The sequence below is a fragment of the Sus scrofa genome, chromosome 9, assembly GCF_054392235.1.
Source record: "Sus scrofa isolate SSC_HxYL_T2T_F1_AM1 chromosome 9, Sscrofa_HxYL_maternal_Yorkshire_Landrace_v2.0, whole genome shotgun sequence".
Taxonomy (NCBI): Eukaryota; Metazoa; Chordata; class Mammalia; order Artiodactyla; family Suidae; genus Sus; species Sus scrofa.
The window spans coordinates 46176551-46194048 of NC_139391.1; the positions used below are offsets into that span (position 1 = coordinate 46176551).

Genomic DNA, 17498 nt, shown 5'->3' on the forward strand with positions numbered 1-17498 from the left:
TTTTATATTTGTGTTTTATAAAGAGACCAAGTAAATTAGTAGGACCAATCCATATCGCCATCAGTGTCAACTAACATTTACCAAAACTGCTCATAAAATACATACTATTTTGTATCCTAATGTAATAAAACCTACATATGTGAGTTTGTATATGGGAGTATTGTATCTAAGGAAGGTGAGCATCAACAATAAAGAGGAGGAATTTAGGCTGATAAATACAGGGAAAAAAGCAAAGGACAATTCACAATTAAAACTGGAAGAAAAGGAGTTCCTGTCGTGGCGCAGTGGTTAATGAATCTGACTAGGAACCATGAGGTTGCGGGTTCGATCCCTGGCCTCGCTCAGTGGGTCAAGATCTGGCCTTGCTGTGAGCTGTGGTGTAGGTTGGAGACGCGGCTCGGGTCTCCGATTAGACCCCTAGCCTGGGAACCTCCACATGCTGCTGGAACAGCCCAAGAAATGGCAAAAAAGGCAAAAAAAAAAAAAAAAAAAAAAAAAAGGCAAAAAAAAAAAAAAACAGAATAGATCAAGGATATAGATATATGATTATTCTAAGACTAGTAAATCAATCTGACTAGAAAAATTGTAGCTTGGACGATTTATCCTTACACAAAACAGGAATAGACTGGAAAAGTTAATCTCAGGTTCCATTTGATATTTTTAATTGTGTTACATAATGTCCAATGTCTGTGGACTGGATTCCCGACAATTACAAAATATTAAATACACATAAACAGAATTAAAAAGGCAAGGTAGGTATGAACTGGGAGGAAGCAGTGTTTGTTTTCTTTTTTTTTTTAAATTGCCACACCTATGGAATATGGAAGTTTCTGGGCCAAGGAATTGAATCCTTGCTACAGCTGTGGCAACACTGGATCCTTAACTCACTGCACCGGGCCAGGAATCAAACCTGCACCACTTCTGCAGTGACCCAAGCCACTGCAGTCAGATTCTTAACCGTGCCAGAGGAGGAACTCCCAGAATATTTTTATTTCTAAAACTAAGAAATTTTAATTTCTAAAACTATAATATTAGGAAAATAAAAACATGAAAGATTCATAATCACCATAACAATTACTGATTTCTTTTTTTTTTTTTTTTTTTTTTTTTTTGCTTTTCGGGGCCACACTCGAGGCGTATGGAAGTTCCCAGGATAGGGGCTGAATGAGAGCTATAGTTGCCAACTTGCACCACAGACATGCAAGATCCAAGCCACATATGCAACCTACACCACAGCTCATGGCAACACTGGATCGTTAACCCACTGAGTGAGTCCAGGGATTAAACCTGCATCCTCATGGATCCTAGTCGGATTCATTACCGCTGAGCCACAATGCGTTTCTTTCTTTTCTTGAGCTAATGTCCAAAACAATATCTCTAGCACTTAAAAACTGTTATTGGAGAAATTAAGCCATAAACATCATGACTTTCATTTCCCACCATGACACTCATTCTAGAACAATAATCACAGGAGCTCCCATCGTGGCACAGCCAAAATGAATCCGACTAGGAACCATAAGGTTGTGGGTTCGACCCCTGGCCTCGCTCAGTGCGTTAAGGATCTGACATTGCCCTGAGCTGTGGTGCAGGCTGCAGACGTGGCTTGGATCCTGCAACAGCCTATAGCTAGGCCAGCAGCTATAGCTCTGATTTGACCCCTAGTCTGTGAACCTCCACATGCTGTGGGTGCAGCCCTAAAAAGCAAAAAAGGAACACCAATCACATAGGACGGATGAGTTCCTTATGGTTAGAATAACTAGCACAGTTGCCAAAACAACTGCAAAAATTGTGCAGTGACAAAGACTCTGTTACCTTATTCCTATAGCTATCATTAAACAGTGAGATTATGGTAAAACAGGTCAAAGAACGAAATCTTATTTTTGACCCTATGGTCTTATTAATCTCTTCTACTTTGAGTCAGCTCTACTAATCTTCAGGTATCCTGAAGGCTTATTATCCCCATGGGTTCATTTTCTTCTATGGTTTTTAAACAGGCTACCTGCACACTACTCAGTTCTAGAGTAGAAAAAAAGGCTAGGAATCTGAGTCAGGCCCTTTAAAAGGATAAAACTTCTGAACAAAGTCAGAGAGGGTAGAATTAGATTGGGGTTATCCTAACTTCTATTTTGGGTTTACCTTTCTACTTAAAGGCCACTGACTTCTATTCCTCTGCTCTCTTTGACAGGACTTATGCTCTACAGAAACTGTTTAAGGATAGGGCTTTAACAAAGTAAGTAAGCTAGTTTGTAAATTACGATGCACTGATGTTTTGTCCTATACGGTAGCCATTATTAGTTAGCAGTCAGGGAATCAAGCACATCCACACAATCTCTTACTACTGTTTGGTAGGAAGATTAAGAGAAATGAAGCAAGAGAATTCAAGTCAGACCCAGACAGCTTTGAAACCCAAGAGGAAATCTTGGGGAGCTGCCAGGGAGAAGAAAAAAAGGAAGCTAAACAATTTACTGTGTGATGGGCACTATGCTTAGCTATTTAATGTTATTTATATCCTTTCAAGTTCTTACAAAACATATCCTGAGACAGATTGTTTTGCCCAAGGCAGCAAAGCAAGAAAGGCCAGAACCAGGATTTGAACTCAGGTCTGCTAATAGAGAAATCAGAACCTCATATACTATAAGTAGACTGTGCGGCCATTTTGAAAAGTCTGGCAGTTCCTCAAAAGTTTAAACAGTTACTTATGTACCAGCAATTCTACTCATCAGTATATACCTGAGAGAAATGGAAACAACTCCACAAAAACTCGTACATCGATGTTCAAAATAACATTATCCATAATAGCTAACAACCCTACCAACTGAAAAATGGATAAACCAAATGTGATAGAGCCATACAATGGAATATAACTCAGCAATTAAAAGGAATGAAGTACTGATCTATGATACAGTATTGATGAACCCTAAAAACATGCCAAGTCTAAAAAAAAAACCAGTCACAAAAAACCAGAACGGGCCAACCCATAGAAACAGAAAGATTAGTGGTTGATTAGAACTAGAGGAAAACTGAGGGGAGACTACTAGGAATTTTTGGGGTGATGAAAATGTTCTAGAACTGACTGTATTAACTGGTTGCACAACTGTGAATGTACAGGAAAAAAAACTGTAAACTTGAAGTGTGTGAATTGTGTCCTATGTGATTTATATCTTATGGTCACCAAATTATTTAAAAAATTATTTATATTTAGACAAAAAACTGAATAAAATTGTAAAATGATGTTAATCATTACGACAACAGACATAGGAAAAAAAAGAAAACAAGTGGAAAGAAGGCAGATAAGAACAGAAGAACATCAGTCATGATGCCAGACTATACCAGAGGACTTCTAAATTTCTTTTTGGTTCTAAAGCTCTAATTTTTTTTTTTCCTTTTGTCTCGTGAGGGCAGTACCCATGGCATATGGAGGTTCCCAGGCTAGGGGTCTAATTGGATCTACAGATGCTGGCCTACACCACAGCCACAGTAACGCCAGATCCAAGCTGCGTCGTGACCTACACCACAACTCACGGCAACGCTGGATCTTTATTAACCCACTGAGCAAGGCCAGGGATTGAACCTGAAACCTCATGGCCTCGGTTTCTGCTGCACAACGACAGGAACTCCTAAAGTTCTAATATTTATGGTTTGTTATGCTGAAGGATTCCTTAGAACCGTAAGTCTTGTGTTTTCCAGATTCTCAAGCAAAGCAGTAGTGTAGAAAAAGGCACTGTGAATGACAATTTCAGGCATATAAAACAATACTTTATTTAAAAAAAATTTTGGCCACACCCATGGCACACAGAAGTTCCTGGGCCAGGGACTGAACCCATGCCACATCTGTAACCAGAGCCACTGCAGTGACAATCCCCGATCTTCTACCCTCTGAGCTGCCATGGAACTCCAATAATACTTTGTATTCAAACTGTGCTTCCTATTTCAAAATGTTTTGTTTATATAGGCACACCTTGGGAACATTGCTGATTTGGTTCTAGACCACTGCAATCAAGAGAGTCGCTCAAATTCTCTTCTTTCCCAGTGCATAAAAGTTATGTTTACTATGCTGTAGTCTAGTAAGTGTGCAGTAGCACTGTGTAAAAATAAACAATATACATACCTTAATTTAAAAATACTAACCACCATCTGTCAACACAGAGTTGCCACAAACCTTCAATTTGTTTAAAAAACAAACCAAAAAAACCCCAAATGCAGTATCTGCGAAATACAGTAAAGCAAAGCACAGTAAAACAAGGTACACCAATACACTTGTTCTTCAGAATAAAAACCCTCTAAGGAAAAAAAAAAAAAAAAAAGAAAAGGAGTTCCCATTGTGGCTCAGTGGTTTACAAACCTGACCGGTGTCCATGAGGATGTGGGTTTGATCCCTAGTCTAAGAATCTGGCGTTGCTGTGAGCTATGGTGTGTGTAGGTCATAGACGAGGCTTGAATCCTGCACTGCTGTGGCAAAGGCCAGCAGCTGCAGCTCCAACTCAACCCCTAGCCTGGAAACTTCCATATGCCTCAAGTACAGCCCTAAAAGGAAAAAAAAGAAAAAGAAATCCTATGAGGGAGATCATTTCTACTTTACGTAAAAGCTAGATGGCAGACTGGCTAAGTGGCTGGACAGTTAATTATCTATATGCTATACCAACAGCAAGAGTAAAAATAATAAAGTGAACTTAACATTTTATTGAAGTTCCCTTGTGGTGCAGCGGGTTAAGGATCCAGTATTGCTGCAGCTGTGGCACAAGTTCAATCCCTGGCCTGGGAACATCCACATGCCATAAATGTGGCCACACTGCCGCCACCCCCCCCCCCCCCGCAAAAAACCAAGAAGACAAAGTGAATTTAACATTTTAATACAACTGTAAAAAAGGAGCCAGTAAGAGTCCATTAAGAATTAAGTCTGCCTGGCAGCAGTGTGGCTAAGCATAAGCAGTCTAAGGCACTGGATTAAAATTAAGGCTGCTAAATGAACCCATATCCTTTTTTGATAAAACTACTATAAAAAATAAAAACCCATAATATTTATTGAGCATTTATCACTTACTAGCCACTGTACTAAGCATACTAACATGAATTACCCAACTTAATCTCTACAACAATGCTATGGTGGGTGTATACTATTATTATAGGTCAGAAAACTGAGGCTTAGAAACATCTCAATCAACTCAGAAAGGAGTGAAGGAGTTCCCATCGTGGCTCAGTGGTTAACGAATCCAACTAGGAACCATGAGGTTGTGGCCTTGCTCAGTGGGTTAAGGATCTGGCGTTGCCGTGAGCTGGGGTGTAGGTTGCAGACATGGCTCGGATCCTGCATTGCTGTGGCTCTGGCATAGGGCAGTGGCTATAGCTCCGATTCGACCCCTAGCCTGGGAACCTCCATATACCGTGGGAGTGGCCCTAGAAAAGGCAAAAAGGCAAAAAGACAAAAAAAAAAAAAAAAAAAAGGAGTGGAGATGAGATTCAACCTGGGCAGTCTGACCACAAAGCTAGTGCTCTTAAAAAAAATTCTTTAGGAGTTCCCGTCGTGGCGCAGTGGTTAACGAATCCGACTAGGAACCATGAGGTTGTGGGTTCGATCCCTGCCCTTGCTCAGTGGGTTAACGATCCGGCGTTGCCGTGAGCAGTGGTGTAGGTTGCAGACGCGGCTCGGATCCCGCGTTGCTGTGGCTCTGGCGTAGGCCGGTGGCTACAGCTCCGATTCAACCCCTAGCCTGGGAACCTCCATATGCCGCGGGAGCGGCCCAAGAAATAGCAACAACAACAACAACAAAAAAGACAAAAGACAAAAAAAAAAAAAAAATTCTTTATACTAAGTCTGCGTAAAGATATACATTAACCATAATTTCATCAAAGTATTCTAAATACAATGAGGGCCTATTTGCTGTCATGCACCTTGCTAAGTCCTGGAAATACAAAGCTGAATGATATAGCAGAAAAGCCAACCATAAGACTTTTCATTCCTGTAGATAAAATGGATTAACATTAGTAGATCCCTAGACATTTTTGGTATTTGCACTCAAATTGCCTGATAACTTAATCTTGACACTTTCTCCAACCACAACAAACTTCTTTCAGTTTGTCCACAAAGGCACTCTTATCCCAAGGCAATCACTACCCAAGTCTTCTCCACTTGGAACATGGATCACTTCTTTCAGGTTGTCCCATCTTCCCCTAATAGCTACATATATGTGCCCTTTACATTACCCTGAAATTATCTGTACAACTAGCTATCCTTTTCACCAGACCATGACTACAGGAACCCCATCTATTTTGCTCATCACAACACTCCCAAGGTCTGACACATTCTAGGTCACTTGACAGATCTTTGTTTGATGAAAAAGTACTCAGTGATGTCACAGGGTCTGTCCTGAGTAAAGTCTGCATTCAACAATTTCAACTTATGTGACATTTAACAAATTTGTTTATATATAATGTATGTCTACATGCCAAGTGTGTGTATGTGTAAATGTACATGTATTTTCATGTTCTTTCCATGAATGGGCCAAGAAGCAAAGAGAGCACCTAGAGCATAGATCTTGGTCTCTAATACTACTCCTTACTAACAGGAATCAGGATTTCTTGGAGAAATAGCTGATTCTAAGGCTGGGTAGGTCTACAGATAAACTTGGCATCATGGTATATTGAAAACGAATTGCTTAAGAAAAATAAAGGGGGGGGGAGGTTAACAGGTGGAGCACAGGGGATTTTTACATCAGAGAAACTAATCTGGGAGTTCCCGTTGTGGCTCAGTGGTTAACGAATCTGACTAGGAACCATGAGGTTACAGGTTTGATCCCTGGCCTTGCTCAGTGGGTTAAGGATCCGGCATTGCTGTGAGCTGTGGTGTAGGTCGCAGATGCGGCTCGGATCCCGAGCTGCTGTGGATATGGCATAGGCCAGAGGCAACAGCTCCAATTGGACCCCTAGCCTGGGAACCTCCATATGCTGCAGGAGTGGCCCTAGAAAAGGCAAAAAGACAAAAAAAAAAAAAAAAAAAAGAAACTACTCTGTATGATATTATAATGGTGGATACATGTCATTATACATTTGTTCAAACCCACAGAATGTACAATAAACTATGGGCTTTGGGTGATACGCCAACATAGGTTCATCAGTTGTATAACAAATATTGCTCATGGGGGATGCTGATAATGAAGGAGGCTATGCATGTGTGGGCAGAGATTAATATAAAAAAAACTCTTATCTTTTGTTCAATTACTCTGAACTTAAGACTACTTTAAAAAAATAAGTCTACTGGAAAAAGAAGAAAAAAAGGCATATTACAAAAGCAAAGGAACCAGCTTAAAGGAGCTCACACTGGCCAAATATGGAATAATTTGAGCACGAACATACCATATTAAAAAAGAGAAAAAAAAAAAAGGAATTATTGAGTCCACACTGATAATATATAGATACATAAAGAGGAGCTATGAGAAGGCTCTTCTTTATATATATATCCAAATGTGGAAGAAGTATTAAGATCTAGAAGCTCATCATAATCTGTCAGAGTAGATTAAATTTAGACAGATGCTAAGGCTAGGGGGAAATTCCAATGAAGAGTAATACATCTACACTGCCCTAATGTGCTTCCCACAAATTGCTTATTAGTTTCAGGGTGCGGGGGGGCAGAAATTACATAGTAGAAAAATCAAGACACCACTCTGACAGGGTAATCAAAATTAAAATCACTCCCAAGGAACAAACTGATACTATACCTACAAAGGTGACTTCTGAAGTATTCTGGCTAAGAATGCATAATTTCAAACCAATCACATGGAAACATGAGACAAATTCAAAATCAGGAATGCTCTATTAAAAAGGGGGGAGGCCTGGGAGTTCCAGTGGCTTAGTGGTTAATAAACTCGACTAGTAACCATGAGGTTGTGGGTTCGATCCCTGGCCTCACTCAGTAGGTTAAGGATCCAGTGTTGCTGCAAGCTGTGGTGTAGGTTGCAGATGTGGCTCGGATCCTGCGTTGCTGTGGTGTAGGCCAGCAGGTGCAACTCCTATTCAACCCCTAGCCTGGGAACTTTCATATGCCGTGGGTAAAAAAAAGGGGGGGGGGCTGTATTTTTGATATGTCAATGTTATAAAAGACAAAAAAAGATAAAGGAATAGGAAACTATATTTAATATCCTGTGACAAGCCATAATGGAAAAGAATATGAAAAACAATGTGTATATATATATGTATGTATACTTGAATCACTTTGCTGTACAGCAGAAATTAACACATTGTAAATCAACTATACTTCAATAAAATCAAGGAAAAAAAAAAGACTAGAGAACTGCTCGCAATTAAAATATCTGATCCTAGGATGGGCCCTGCACAGAAGAGAAAAAAAGACAAAATGTGGGGGCCAATTAGAATACAAATGATATATGAAACTGAAGTATTGCATTAAAGTTAAACTGACTGAAACTAACTGTATTATGTTTATACAAGAGAATATCCCTATACTTAGGAAATACACACCGAAATAGTTAAACTGACTGAAACTAACTGTATTATGTTTATACAAGAGAATATCCCTATACTTAGGAAATACTGAAATATCTATGGTTTTGTAATTTACCCTTTAAAGGTTGAGAAAGTGTGCTCATGCATGTGCATATATACGTCTGTATATACACACTTGAGAGAAATGTTGGTTCATTATATCATCCTCACAGATCAAAAAGTAAAGTAACTCTTAACTCATAACATTATATATATGACAAAAAGGGGTAACATACCTGAATAGGAGAGGGCTTTTCCCAGCCCATTTCAAAAATTCCCATTAGCAACTCCCGTTTCAAACAGTAATCTTCAAACTCATTTCCTTTTGTGGAAGTCACATCCTAGTCAAACAAAACAGACAAACAACAACATAAAAGAATGAAGTACAATTGTGTTCCTTTGATAATTAGCATGCTTAAGAAAGTGTCTGATAGACTAATTCCTTTAAGATATAAGTAAGATATATACACATATTTAGTTCTGTCTTGATCTGTATTTCAACTATTCCTGAAGAATAAACACTCTCCTTAAAACATACAAGCCATTTAAAAACATATCTGTAAGGGAAAGCCCAGCTACCCTGTGGTTATTTTCTTCTAAGGACTGATGGAAAACTGTTATTTCTATATAAGTACCAAGCTGTGAATTGCAAATCACAGGTGTGAAGTCAAACCCTAGCTCCACTGCTCATTGCCTACAAATATCCTAGTCTAAACCAGGATTTCTCAAGCCCAGCATTATTGACATTTGGGCCAAAAAATTCTTTGCTATAAGGGGCTGTCTTACAGCATCCCCTCAGCTGTGAAAACCAAAAATGTCTTCAGCTATTGCTAAATGCTTCCTAGAGGGCAAAAACTGACCTTGGGTGAAGAACACTGGGCTAAGAGAACTAACCTCTCAACTTTAGTTTTCTCATCCACAAAATGGGGTAGTACCTAGCTTGAATCTTACTGTGCTGCTGTAAGCAGAGAATTTTGAGAAAATGCCTTGAAACCCATACAAGCATTTCACAAATGAGGTAAGATAAATATATGTATAAACACATTTAATATTAATTTCCTCCAAACAGTGGAAGTTTTCATCAGTTCATCATACATGAACTGTACAATTTCAACTTACTTTAAGAGTCAACACATAGTGCCTATTACTAAGTAACTACTTCACTTTTAGGAATTACACATCATTTTTCCACTTGAATGTTACCAACTTACCGAAGTTTTGATTCTTAGATCCTTTGGAGGGAGTTTTAAAGTCTTTTTCCAGTCATCACCAGGTCTAGAGAAAATAGAGTAAAACTGAAGTATCAGAATTCATAGCATCACTACTCTAAAAGATAATTCACTTCAATTATAATTTCTAAAAAGCACAGTAAGGAGTTCCCATCATGGCTCAGTGGCTTAAGAAACCAACTAATATTCATAAGGATGTGGGTTCAATCCCTGGCCTTGCTCCATGTGTTAAGGATCCAGTGTTGCCACAAGCTGCAGCATGGGTCACAGTTGCGGCTTGGATCCACATTGCTGTGGCTATGGTGTAGGCTGGCAGCTGCAGCTCTGATTTGGCCCCTAGCCTGGGAACTTCCATACGCCACAGGTGCGGCCCTAAAAGAAGGAAAAAATAAAAATAAAAAATAAAAAGCACAGTAAGTTTAATATATTGCCATTTACTTAATATGGTTAAGAGATATACAGAGATACGCTTTAGAAAAACTACTCTTCTTACAAAGAACAATCTAGGGAGAATTTTAAACAAATCAAGAATAGAAAGGATAAGGTATCCAGGTGGGTTAAGCAGCCAGTGTTGTCACTGCTGTGGTATGGGTTTGATCCCTGACCTGTGGACGTCTGCATGCCACAGAAGCAGCCAAAAAAAAAAAAAAACTTTCAGACTTAGGTTTAAGCCCTGGCCCTTCTACTTACTAGTTCTGTGACCTTGCAGCTGTTACTTTTCTAAACCTCTATTCTTTTATATATATAATGGTATAAGAATTATATAAAATAATTTCTGTAAAGTACTCAGCACAATGCCTGGCAAAATAAGAACTCAATTTTAACTGCTAATAAACATCTCTCATGATCTTTTTTTACTGGAGGATGCTTGAAACCATGAAAGAAAATAAATTTTAAAAAACCTAATTTTCTTAAAAAAATTATTATTATTTTTGCCATGCTTGAAGCATGCAGAAGTTCTAGGGCCAGGGATCAAACCTGTACCACAGCAGCAACCTGAACCACAACAGTGATGCCAAATCCTTAACCACTAGGCCACCAGAGAACTCCAAAAAATTTTCTTTTTGGTCAAGTAAAAACTTAATACCCGAAGCGTCTAAGAGAAGAAAAGACTGTCAATAAAGTAGACTATGTTTTCAACTGTCATCTTTAAAATAAGCTTTCACTAATTTAATTATGGCAACTCTTAGAGCCCCCCAAATGTCTCAGGAGTGTTGATTTAGAAAGATGAATGTATATGTTACCCAAAGCTAGGTCCCACATAATTCAAGATATTCTAACACAAGTAACTATTTGCTACCAATCCAAGTGTACTAAGAAAGCCTTTCATTCTAGTCTATACCACACAAAAGTTTCTAAGCAAAAATGTCAGTTGAACATCCTAGTAGGCCAGCTTGCCACATTGCCAAATTCAATAAAAAGTGAATAAAAATGCAGAAGAAATAATGCAAAATCTTTCCACAAAAAAATTTACAATCTTAGGAGGTTAAAAAATTTTAATGAGAAAACAGGTGATATAGATAGCTACTATAAGAGCTCTAGATAGTACAAGAGCTCTAAGACATGAGATCCAAAAGTCTTCATAGAAGAGATGACATTTAAACTGAAATTCAAAGATTCACAGAATTGAAAAGAAACAATTCTAAAAAAAAGCAAAAAAGGGGGAAAATCCACTGTTAGCTCAGAGTTTAAGTAGAAAATACTCTCAAAATGAAATAAAACAGATTTTTGTTTCTATCCTTAAAGACTGAAAATAGCCTAGGAATTCCCGTTGTGGCACAGTGGTTAATGAATCTGACTAGGAACCTTGAGGTTTCGGGTTCGATCCCTGCCCTTGCTCAGTGGGTTAAGGATCCGGCGTTGCCATGAGCTATGGTGTAGGTTGCAGACACAACTCAGATCCCAAGTTGCTGTGGCTGTGGCATGGACCGGCGGCTACGGCTCCGATTCGACCCCTAGCCTGGGAACCTCCACGTGCCGCAGGAGCAGCCCTAGAAAAGGCAAAAAGACAAAAATAAAATAAAATAAAAATAGCCTAAATGTTGATAGCCTATTCATATTTTGTCAAGACAGAGTGTAATGCAGAAAATACTTAGTTTCTACACCATTTAAAGCATTCACCTTAAAAATAATAGAATATGGGAGTTCCAGTCGTTGCACAGTGGAAACGAATCTGACCAGGAATCTTGAGGTTTCGGGTTCAATCCCTGGCCTCGCTCAGTGAGTTAAGGATCTGGCATTGCTGTGGCTGTGGTGCTGGCTGGCAGCAACAGCTCCGATTAGACCCCTAGCCTGGGAACCTCCATATGCCGTGGGAGCGGCCCAAGAAATGGCAAAAAGATCAAAAAAAAAAAAAAAAAAAAGTGTTTCATCATCTTATGAAGATTAGATTCTAGAGGTTAAATCAACTTATGATGGTTAGATTCTTAACAACAAAAACAAATCTCAAATGGGTCAAGATTCTCAAATGTTAATTTTCTATAAACTAATTCTTTTGTGTGATAGTTACCTTTCAAATACTTTAAAATGTAGTTAAAGATGACAGCCTATAAACTTTTTTTTTTTTTTTTTTGGTCTTTTTGCCTTTTCTAGGGCCGCTCCCACAGCGGCATATGGAGGTTCCCAGCCTAGTGGTTCAGTCGGAGCTGTAGCCACCGGCCTGCGCCAGAGCCACAGCAACGCGGGATCCGAGCCGCGTCTGCAACCTACACCACAGCTCACGGCAACGCCGGATCGTTAACCCACTGAGCAAGGCCAGGGATCGAACCTGCAACCTCATGGTTCCTAGTCAGATTCGTTAACCACTGTGCCACGATGGGGACTCCAAACTTTCAAATTTAAAAAAACATACATTCTGAAGTAAAATGAGATCCAAGTTTTTAAGAGTTTAAAATTCTGAGTTGCCTAAGTAATAAACTGATCACTATTTTGTGTATAAAAGAATGAGAAAGCTTATTTAAAAAAAAATGAAAATAGGGCAGAAAAGCATGAAAAGCAAAGTGATATAAACTTAAAAAAGGTATGGATAAATTTTTCTATAAGTGAGTATGTTTGAAGTTCAGAAGGCTGGGCAGGTCTTTAGCTTGAAATTGGGAATTCCCATCGTGGCTCAGCAAGTTAAGAACCCAACTGGTATCCATGAGGATGTGTGTTTGATCCCTGGCCCCCGCCCCGCTCAGTGGGTTAAGGATCCTGAGTTGCCATGAGCTGTGGCATAGACCAGCAGCTGTAGCTATGATTTGACCCCTAGCCCGGGAACTTCCATATACCACAGGTGCCGCCCTTAAAAACCAAACCAACAAACTTGAAATCGGCTTTAACTAATTTATAACACTAAGGAGAAAGCCATACTGGCAAAAACAAGATGAATTTGAGCTCGTTATAAAAGCCAGAAATGTTTCAAAAAATAGTCTATACAAAATTAATATTCATCACCTTTGCTTGATACTTAATAAACTTGAATTTATTATGACAGAAATGTATTATCCTATTGCAAATACCTACAGGGCCATAGAGGCATGTGACCTCTATTTGCAATCAAAATGTTTAGGATACACATAGTCAACAACAAAGTAACAAAATAAATCTCATTGGGCCCCCCACGTGTGTTTATTTATTCTAAAACTTACTTAATAGTGGCGGTCATACTCTGTGCTTGCTGCTGAGTGCCATTATTGATTGTGTTGGTGTTTTTCAGCTGGTTCATCTGTTGCTGTGTCTGTGTGCCCCCTCCTCCAGGGCCACCACTGGGCTTCACAGGGCCCCTCAGCTGACCATTTTGACTGGATAGACCCATTATAACAGGGTTCTCTGTTCTGGCCGTGCTCATGCTGTATTAATTGTAAAGATGTCTCTTTCAAAGTTCAAAACTTTTGAAAGTCAGTAAAGAAACTGTAATAACAGTTTATTAGGCTCTCCAAAACGAAGAGATAAATATAAGTCTTGCTCAATATATGAGTCCTTTATTGCAATGCAGGCAAGCACCTGTAAGTCTCTGAACAGTAAGCAGCAGTAACTTGCTCTCATGCACCGAATCAACTCTTTTTTTTAAAAAAAAGCCCTCTAACAAGGTTGAGTTATATATCTGAATTCGCTCAGTTCAATCTGAAACAAAGAAAAAAGTTAAATTAACAAATGTAAAGTTAGAAAAAGCTTTTTTGTTTCCTTTTTAAAGAACTCAAAGAAGCACTCCCTTTTTTAAAGTTGAAGATTTAAGAACACAGCTGCACTTAGACCAAATCACTAGCCAGGCTAGAAACACAAAAAGATGACCTGCCTCAAAAAACAAACCTGCACTGAAAAGTTCAAAGCAACACAGACATCAGGTAGAAATATACTGTGATTAAATCAGCATTAGTTGGCAAGTGATGATCTCTTCCCTTCAGTTTCCTCCTAGATGAATTAAGTCCCTGACACCTCTAAATGTCAATGATTCATTACACTCAATTACAACTCAATGAAGTGTCAGCACAACTTAATGTAAATCTACATACGAACAAGGCAATTCATTAATTTTTTTCTATTTCTGACGGTAAGAATACTTGAAGAGTTGAGCTTTTGACTTAATTTTATGCTTTCAGAAAAACCTATTTATGCCCTTATAAATTGCAACCACAGAAATTAAACTTTATAAAGAAAAATGCATTTCTTTTTCCTTTCTAAGTTTTTGACCCTTAAAACAATAACTGAAGCAGTCAAGGGATATAAAATGTATACACTTTTGCTTGAAAAACAGCCAAGAAAATCTTTAGCTACATTAATTAAATCTGAATACTACAAAACTGGTATAATTTTTAGTATAACACTTTTCAAAAGGCATATCCCAACTTGAAATAGCACTGCTTTTAAATTACAAAAACACAAAAAGGAATTTACTTCTATTAAAAAAAAAATCTGTGAGAGGCTAAAAACACTAGTAACTTTGATCAAACTCTCCAGGAAACCCAGAGTACCAATTAATAGTTAAATTTTAAAAAACTATTCCCCAATCAAATTATTTGTAAATAAAAACTTAATTTAAAAGCCAGGCAGAAAAAGCCAGAAAATAAAGGCCTGTTTGGTTTGTCAACTGCTTTAAATGTTTTACCAAAAATACACTAGCTTACTAGTTAATGTTTTCTTGCCATATACCGAGATTTCTCAAACTATAAAATCTTTTAAAATACTCTTTGAGGTTTTTTTTTTAAATAAAAATCAAGCTGCTCAAAAGCAAATCTTGATCATCACATACACAAAGCTGTCTATTTCCACGTCTCCCAAGAAGCTGAAAGTCCTCTTAAGCAGAGGGTGGTTAACAGCCACCTAATTTCAGTTCAAGGTAGTAAGTGGTTTCCAGTATTGACAGGTTTATATTATGATCAGCAATACCAGCTACTTCACACCAGAAGACTGGTTTGCAAAGCACTAAGAGGATGAAGAAGGCAACCTCTAAAGATTAAATGATATCATCACTGTCCATTATACACACAAGACCTTCTATCTTCCTATATCCAAAATGTGACTATGTGATAACTGCTCCCCTCTTAATTAAGCTAAAGCCTGCACTGCAGCTTTATGTCTCAGGAAAGGAAATATTCCTCCTACCCTTTCTCAATTTAGATTTGCAAGTTATATTTCTACATTTTCAAAAATACGAACGACACACAGACTAGTTGGGAGGAGCCCCTAGCGGAGTTAATTACAGCACTTTCCAGATCGTAGTTAGCAACTGACAGTTTCACACGCCAAACTGTACCGTCATCTCCAAAAAGACCTTTTGTTTGCAAATGCAGCGCAGTTTCTCTAAGCTTGGTGTGCAAGTTAGAGTGACTGTTCTATTTTGAAGGGATGAGGGGACTGTCGAAGAGAAAGGGGACTGGGCGATAAGGGAAAGAAACAAGCCAATGATTCGAGCTCCCTAATTGTAGGGAAATCATTTCTTGCTTCTATCTTCTCACCCCCACCCAAAAAAACCCACACACTTCAAGTCAGCTCTCTGGACCCATAAACACAAAAGGGCTGGAGCCCTGCAATCGTATCTGCGCAACAAGAGCAGGGAACCAGCTCCGCGGGTAGGGAACAATAGGGACTCCCCCAAAAAGGCCCCAAAGAGAAACCCTTAAGTCAGAAGGCCTGTTCTTTTCTCCAAGAATCCGGGGCTCCAAGATCACCGCCTTGTTATTGACCTACACGGCCTTACTCAGATCAAACAGCCGGTCCTCTTCCAAACCAAGCTCTCCCGACACCGCATATCCCTGCCGCCCCCTATAGGGCCGCCTTTTACCCAGTAACCTCCACCATCTCCCTAAGTCCTTGCTGCCTCCTACGGTCCCACCTTCCCTCATCTTCTACAAAACTCCTCTGCGAACTTCGCCCGCTCCTTCTCCAGACCCTGTCGCGCACCACATTGCTCCATCCTACTCCTCCCGGGCGCCCCCACCCCACACAGCTGCCGCCCGCCACCCGCCTTCCTCCCCAGGGCCCGGCCAGGCCTCAGGCCTCCACCTCAGACCCCCTTTCAGAGCTGCCGGGGGGCTACCCGCAGCCTCGGCGTCAACGCCGACCTCCACCCCCCCCGCCTCACCCCACTTCCCGCGGCTCGAGCCCGAGTCCTACCACCGAGGCCACTCCCGCTCGGCACCCCCGGTCCTTTATTGTTGACTCGAAGCTCCCAAAATGGCGGCCGCTCCTTCCTCCTCGGAAACCTCCGCCCGCCCCCACCCGGCCCCTCGCTTCGGCCTCCTCCCGCCCCGCCCCCGCTCAGCTGCCAGGGCTGCACTGCCGACCAGCCAGCGCCTGCCCGCTCCCGGGGCCGTCCAGCCCTACCTCCGCCGCTGCCCGCGCTCAAGGCGCCGTCGAAGCCGCCGCCCGGACTGAGCTAACTCGGCTCCCCCGCTCCCTGCCCCCCTCCTCCCTGCGTTCTCCGCATGGCGGCCGCTGCGGCTCCTCCTCCGCGCAAGATGGCGAGACTCCGGCCGCCGCCGCAGCTGTGTCGGCCGCGGCGTCTCAGTCTGTCCTGCTTCGCGACAGGACAAATCCTGGCCAGGGAACCTACCCGAGGAGAAAATGAAGGCCTGTGCTTTCCTACGGATCCGGGACTCACGGGGCCCCGGTGGAGGGGAAGTCGGAAGGGAAATACGGCTCCCTTTCTGAAGGGAAAGGAGGGCTGCTCTTTCTACAGCTGAGGAGAAATGATAGGGGAATGGTCGCTGGGAAGGGTCCCCCTAGAGTGGAAATCGGGAGCGTGGGACCTGAGGAGGATCTGCTTTTTCCTGACCAAAGACCGGGTAGCGGCTCGGGGACGGGAGAGCTGACCTGACATCTCCCGCGGGCGAAGGAGGCTGCTGCAGGACCGAGGGGTCGCGTCCGAGCCCCTCCGGCCTCCATCCAGGAACACGCGGAACCAGTAGTCTGGAGGCGCCAGCGCGCGCCGGGGTTTGGGCACCGGAAGGGGGGCCAGCCGGGACCGGTGCAGCGGGGAGAACCCCGGGGAGCGCGCGGGGCTGGGGACAGGGGGCGCTGTGTCAGGGCAAGCGGGGGGTGGGGGAGACTGTAGAGGCGGATCTGGCGCGGGGGTGTTGGGATGCTGAGTAGCCAAGGTGCGACCACGGCCGGAACCCGGAGAGCGAGCCTCAGGAAAGAGAATGGGACACTGGGGCAGCGATCCTCCTCGCTCTGCTCCAAAGAGCAATTCTCAGAGAGGGAACCAGGGAGGCCTAGCCTCTCCCAAAGGAAAGAAACACTGAGTCAGTTATTATAGGAATAAGAGCTCTGCACATAAATGGGGAACCAGAA

The 17498-nt window shown here is 41.3% G+C and overlaps 2 protein-coding genes and 1 long non-coding RNA gene across 12 annotated transcripts in view; 1 reads left to right on the top strand and 2 right to left on the bottom strand.

Moving 5' to 3' along the window:
- Positions 1-17142, bottom strand: part of DDX6 (DEAD-box helicase 6) — a 38138-nt gene extending 20996 nt beyond the window's left edge. For 3 of the 10 annotated variants that reach the window (XM_084976311.1, XM_005667408.3, XM_084976314.1), the window contains exons 1-4: positions 17019-17142; positions 13355-13829; positions 9708-9771; positions 8733-8837 (exon numbers count right to left, since the gene is read on the bottom strand). In XM_084976311.1, coding sequence (XP_084832437.1) covers positions 8733-8837; positions 9708-9771; positions 13355-13554 — 369 coding nt within the window. In that variant the 5' untranslated portion in view covers positions 13555-13829; positions 17019-17142. Of the gene's footprint in view, positions 1-8732; positions 8838-9707; positions 11520-12850; positions 13830-16287 lie in introns of all 10 variants that reach the window. The other 7 variants (XM_084976312.1, XM_005667410.4, XM_005667409.4 and 4 more) reach the window with 6 other exon arrangements.
- IL10RA (interleukin 10 receptor subunit alpha) overlaps positions 1-17498 on the top strand; it is a 926736-nt gene that overhangs the window by 738311 nt on the left and 170927 nt on the right. The window lies entirely within an intron of this gene.
- LOC146399882 (uncharacterized) lies at positions 1082-6871 on the bottom strand. The gene is made up of 2 exons (XR_014815413.1): positions 4600-6871; positions 1082-3429 (listed from the first exon to the last, which is right to left on the bottom strand). It is a non-coding gene; the product is annotated as an uncharacterized LOC146399882 (long non-coding RNA).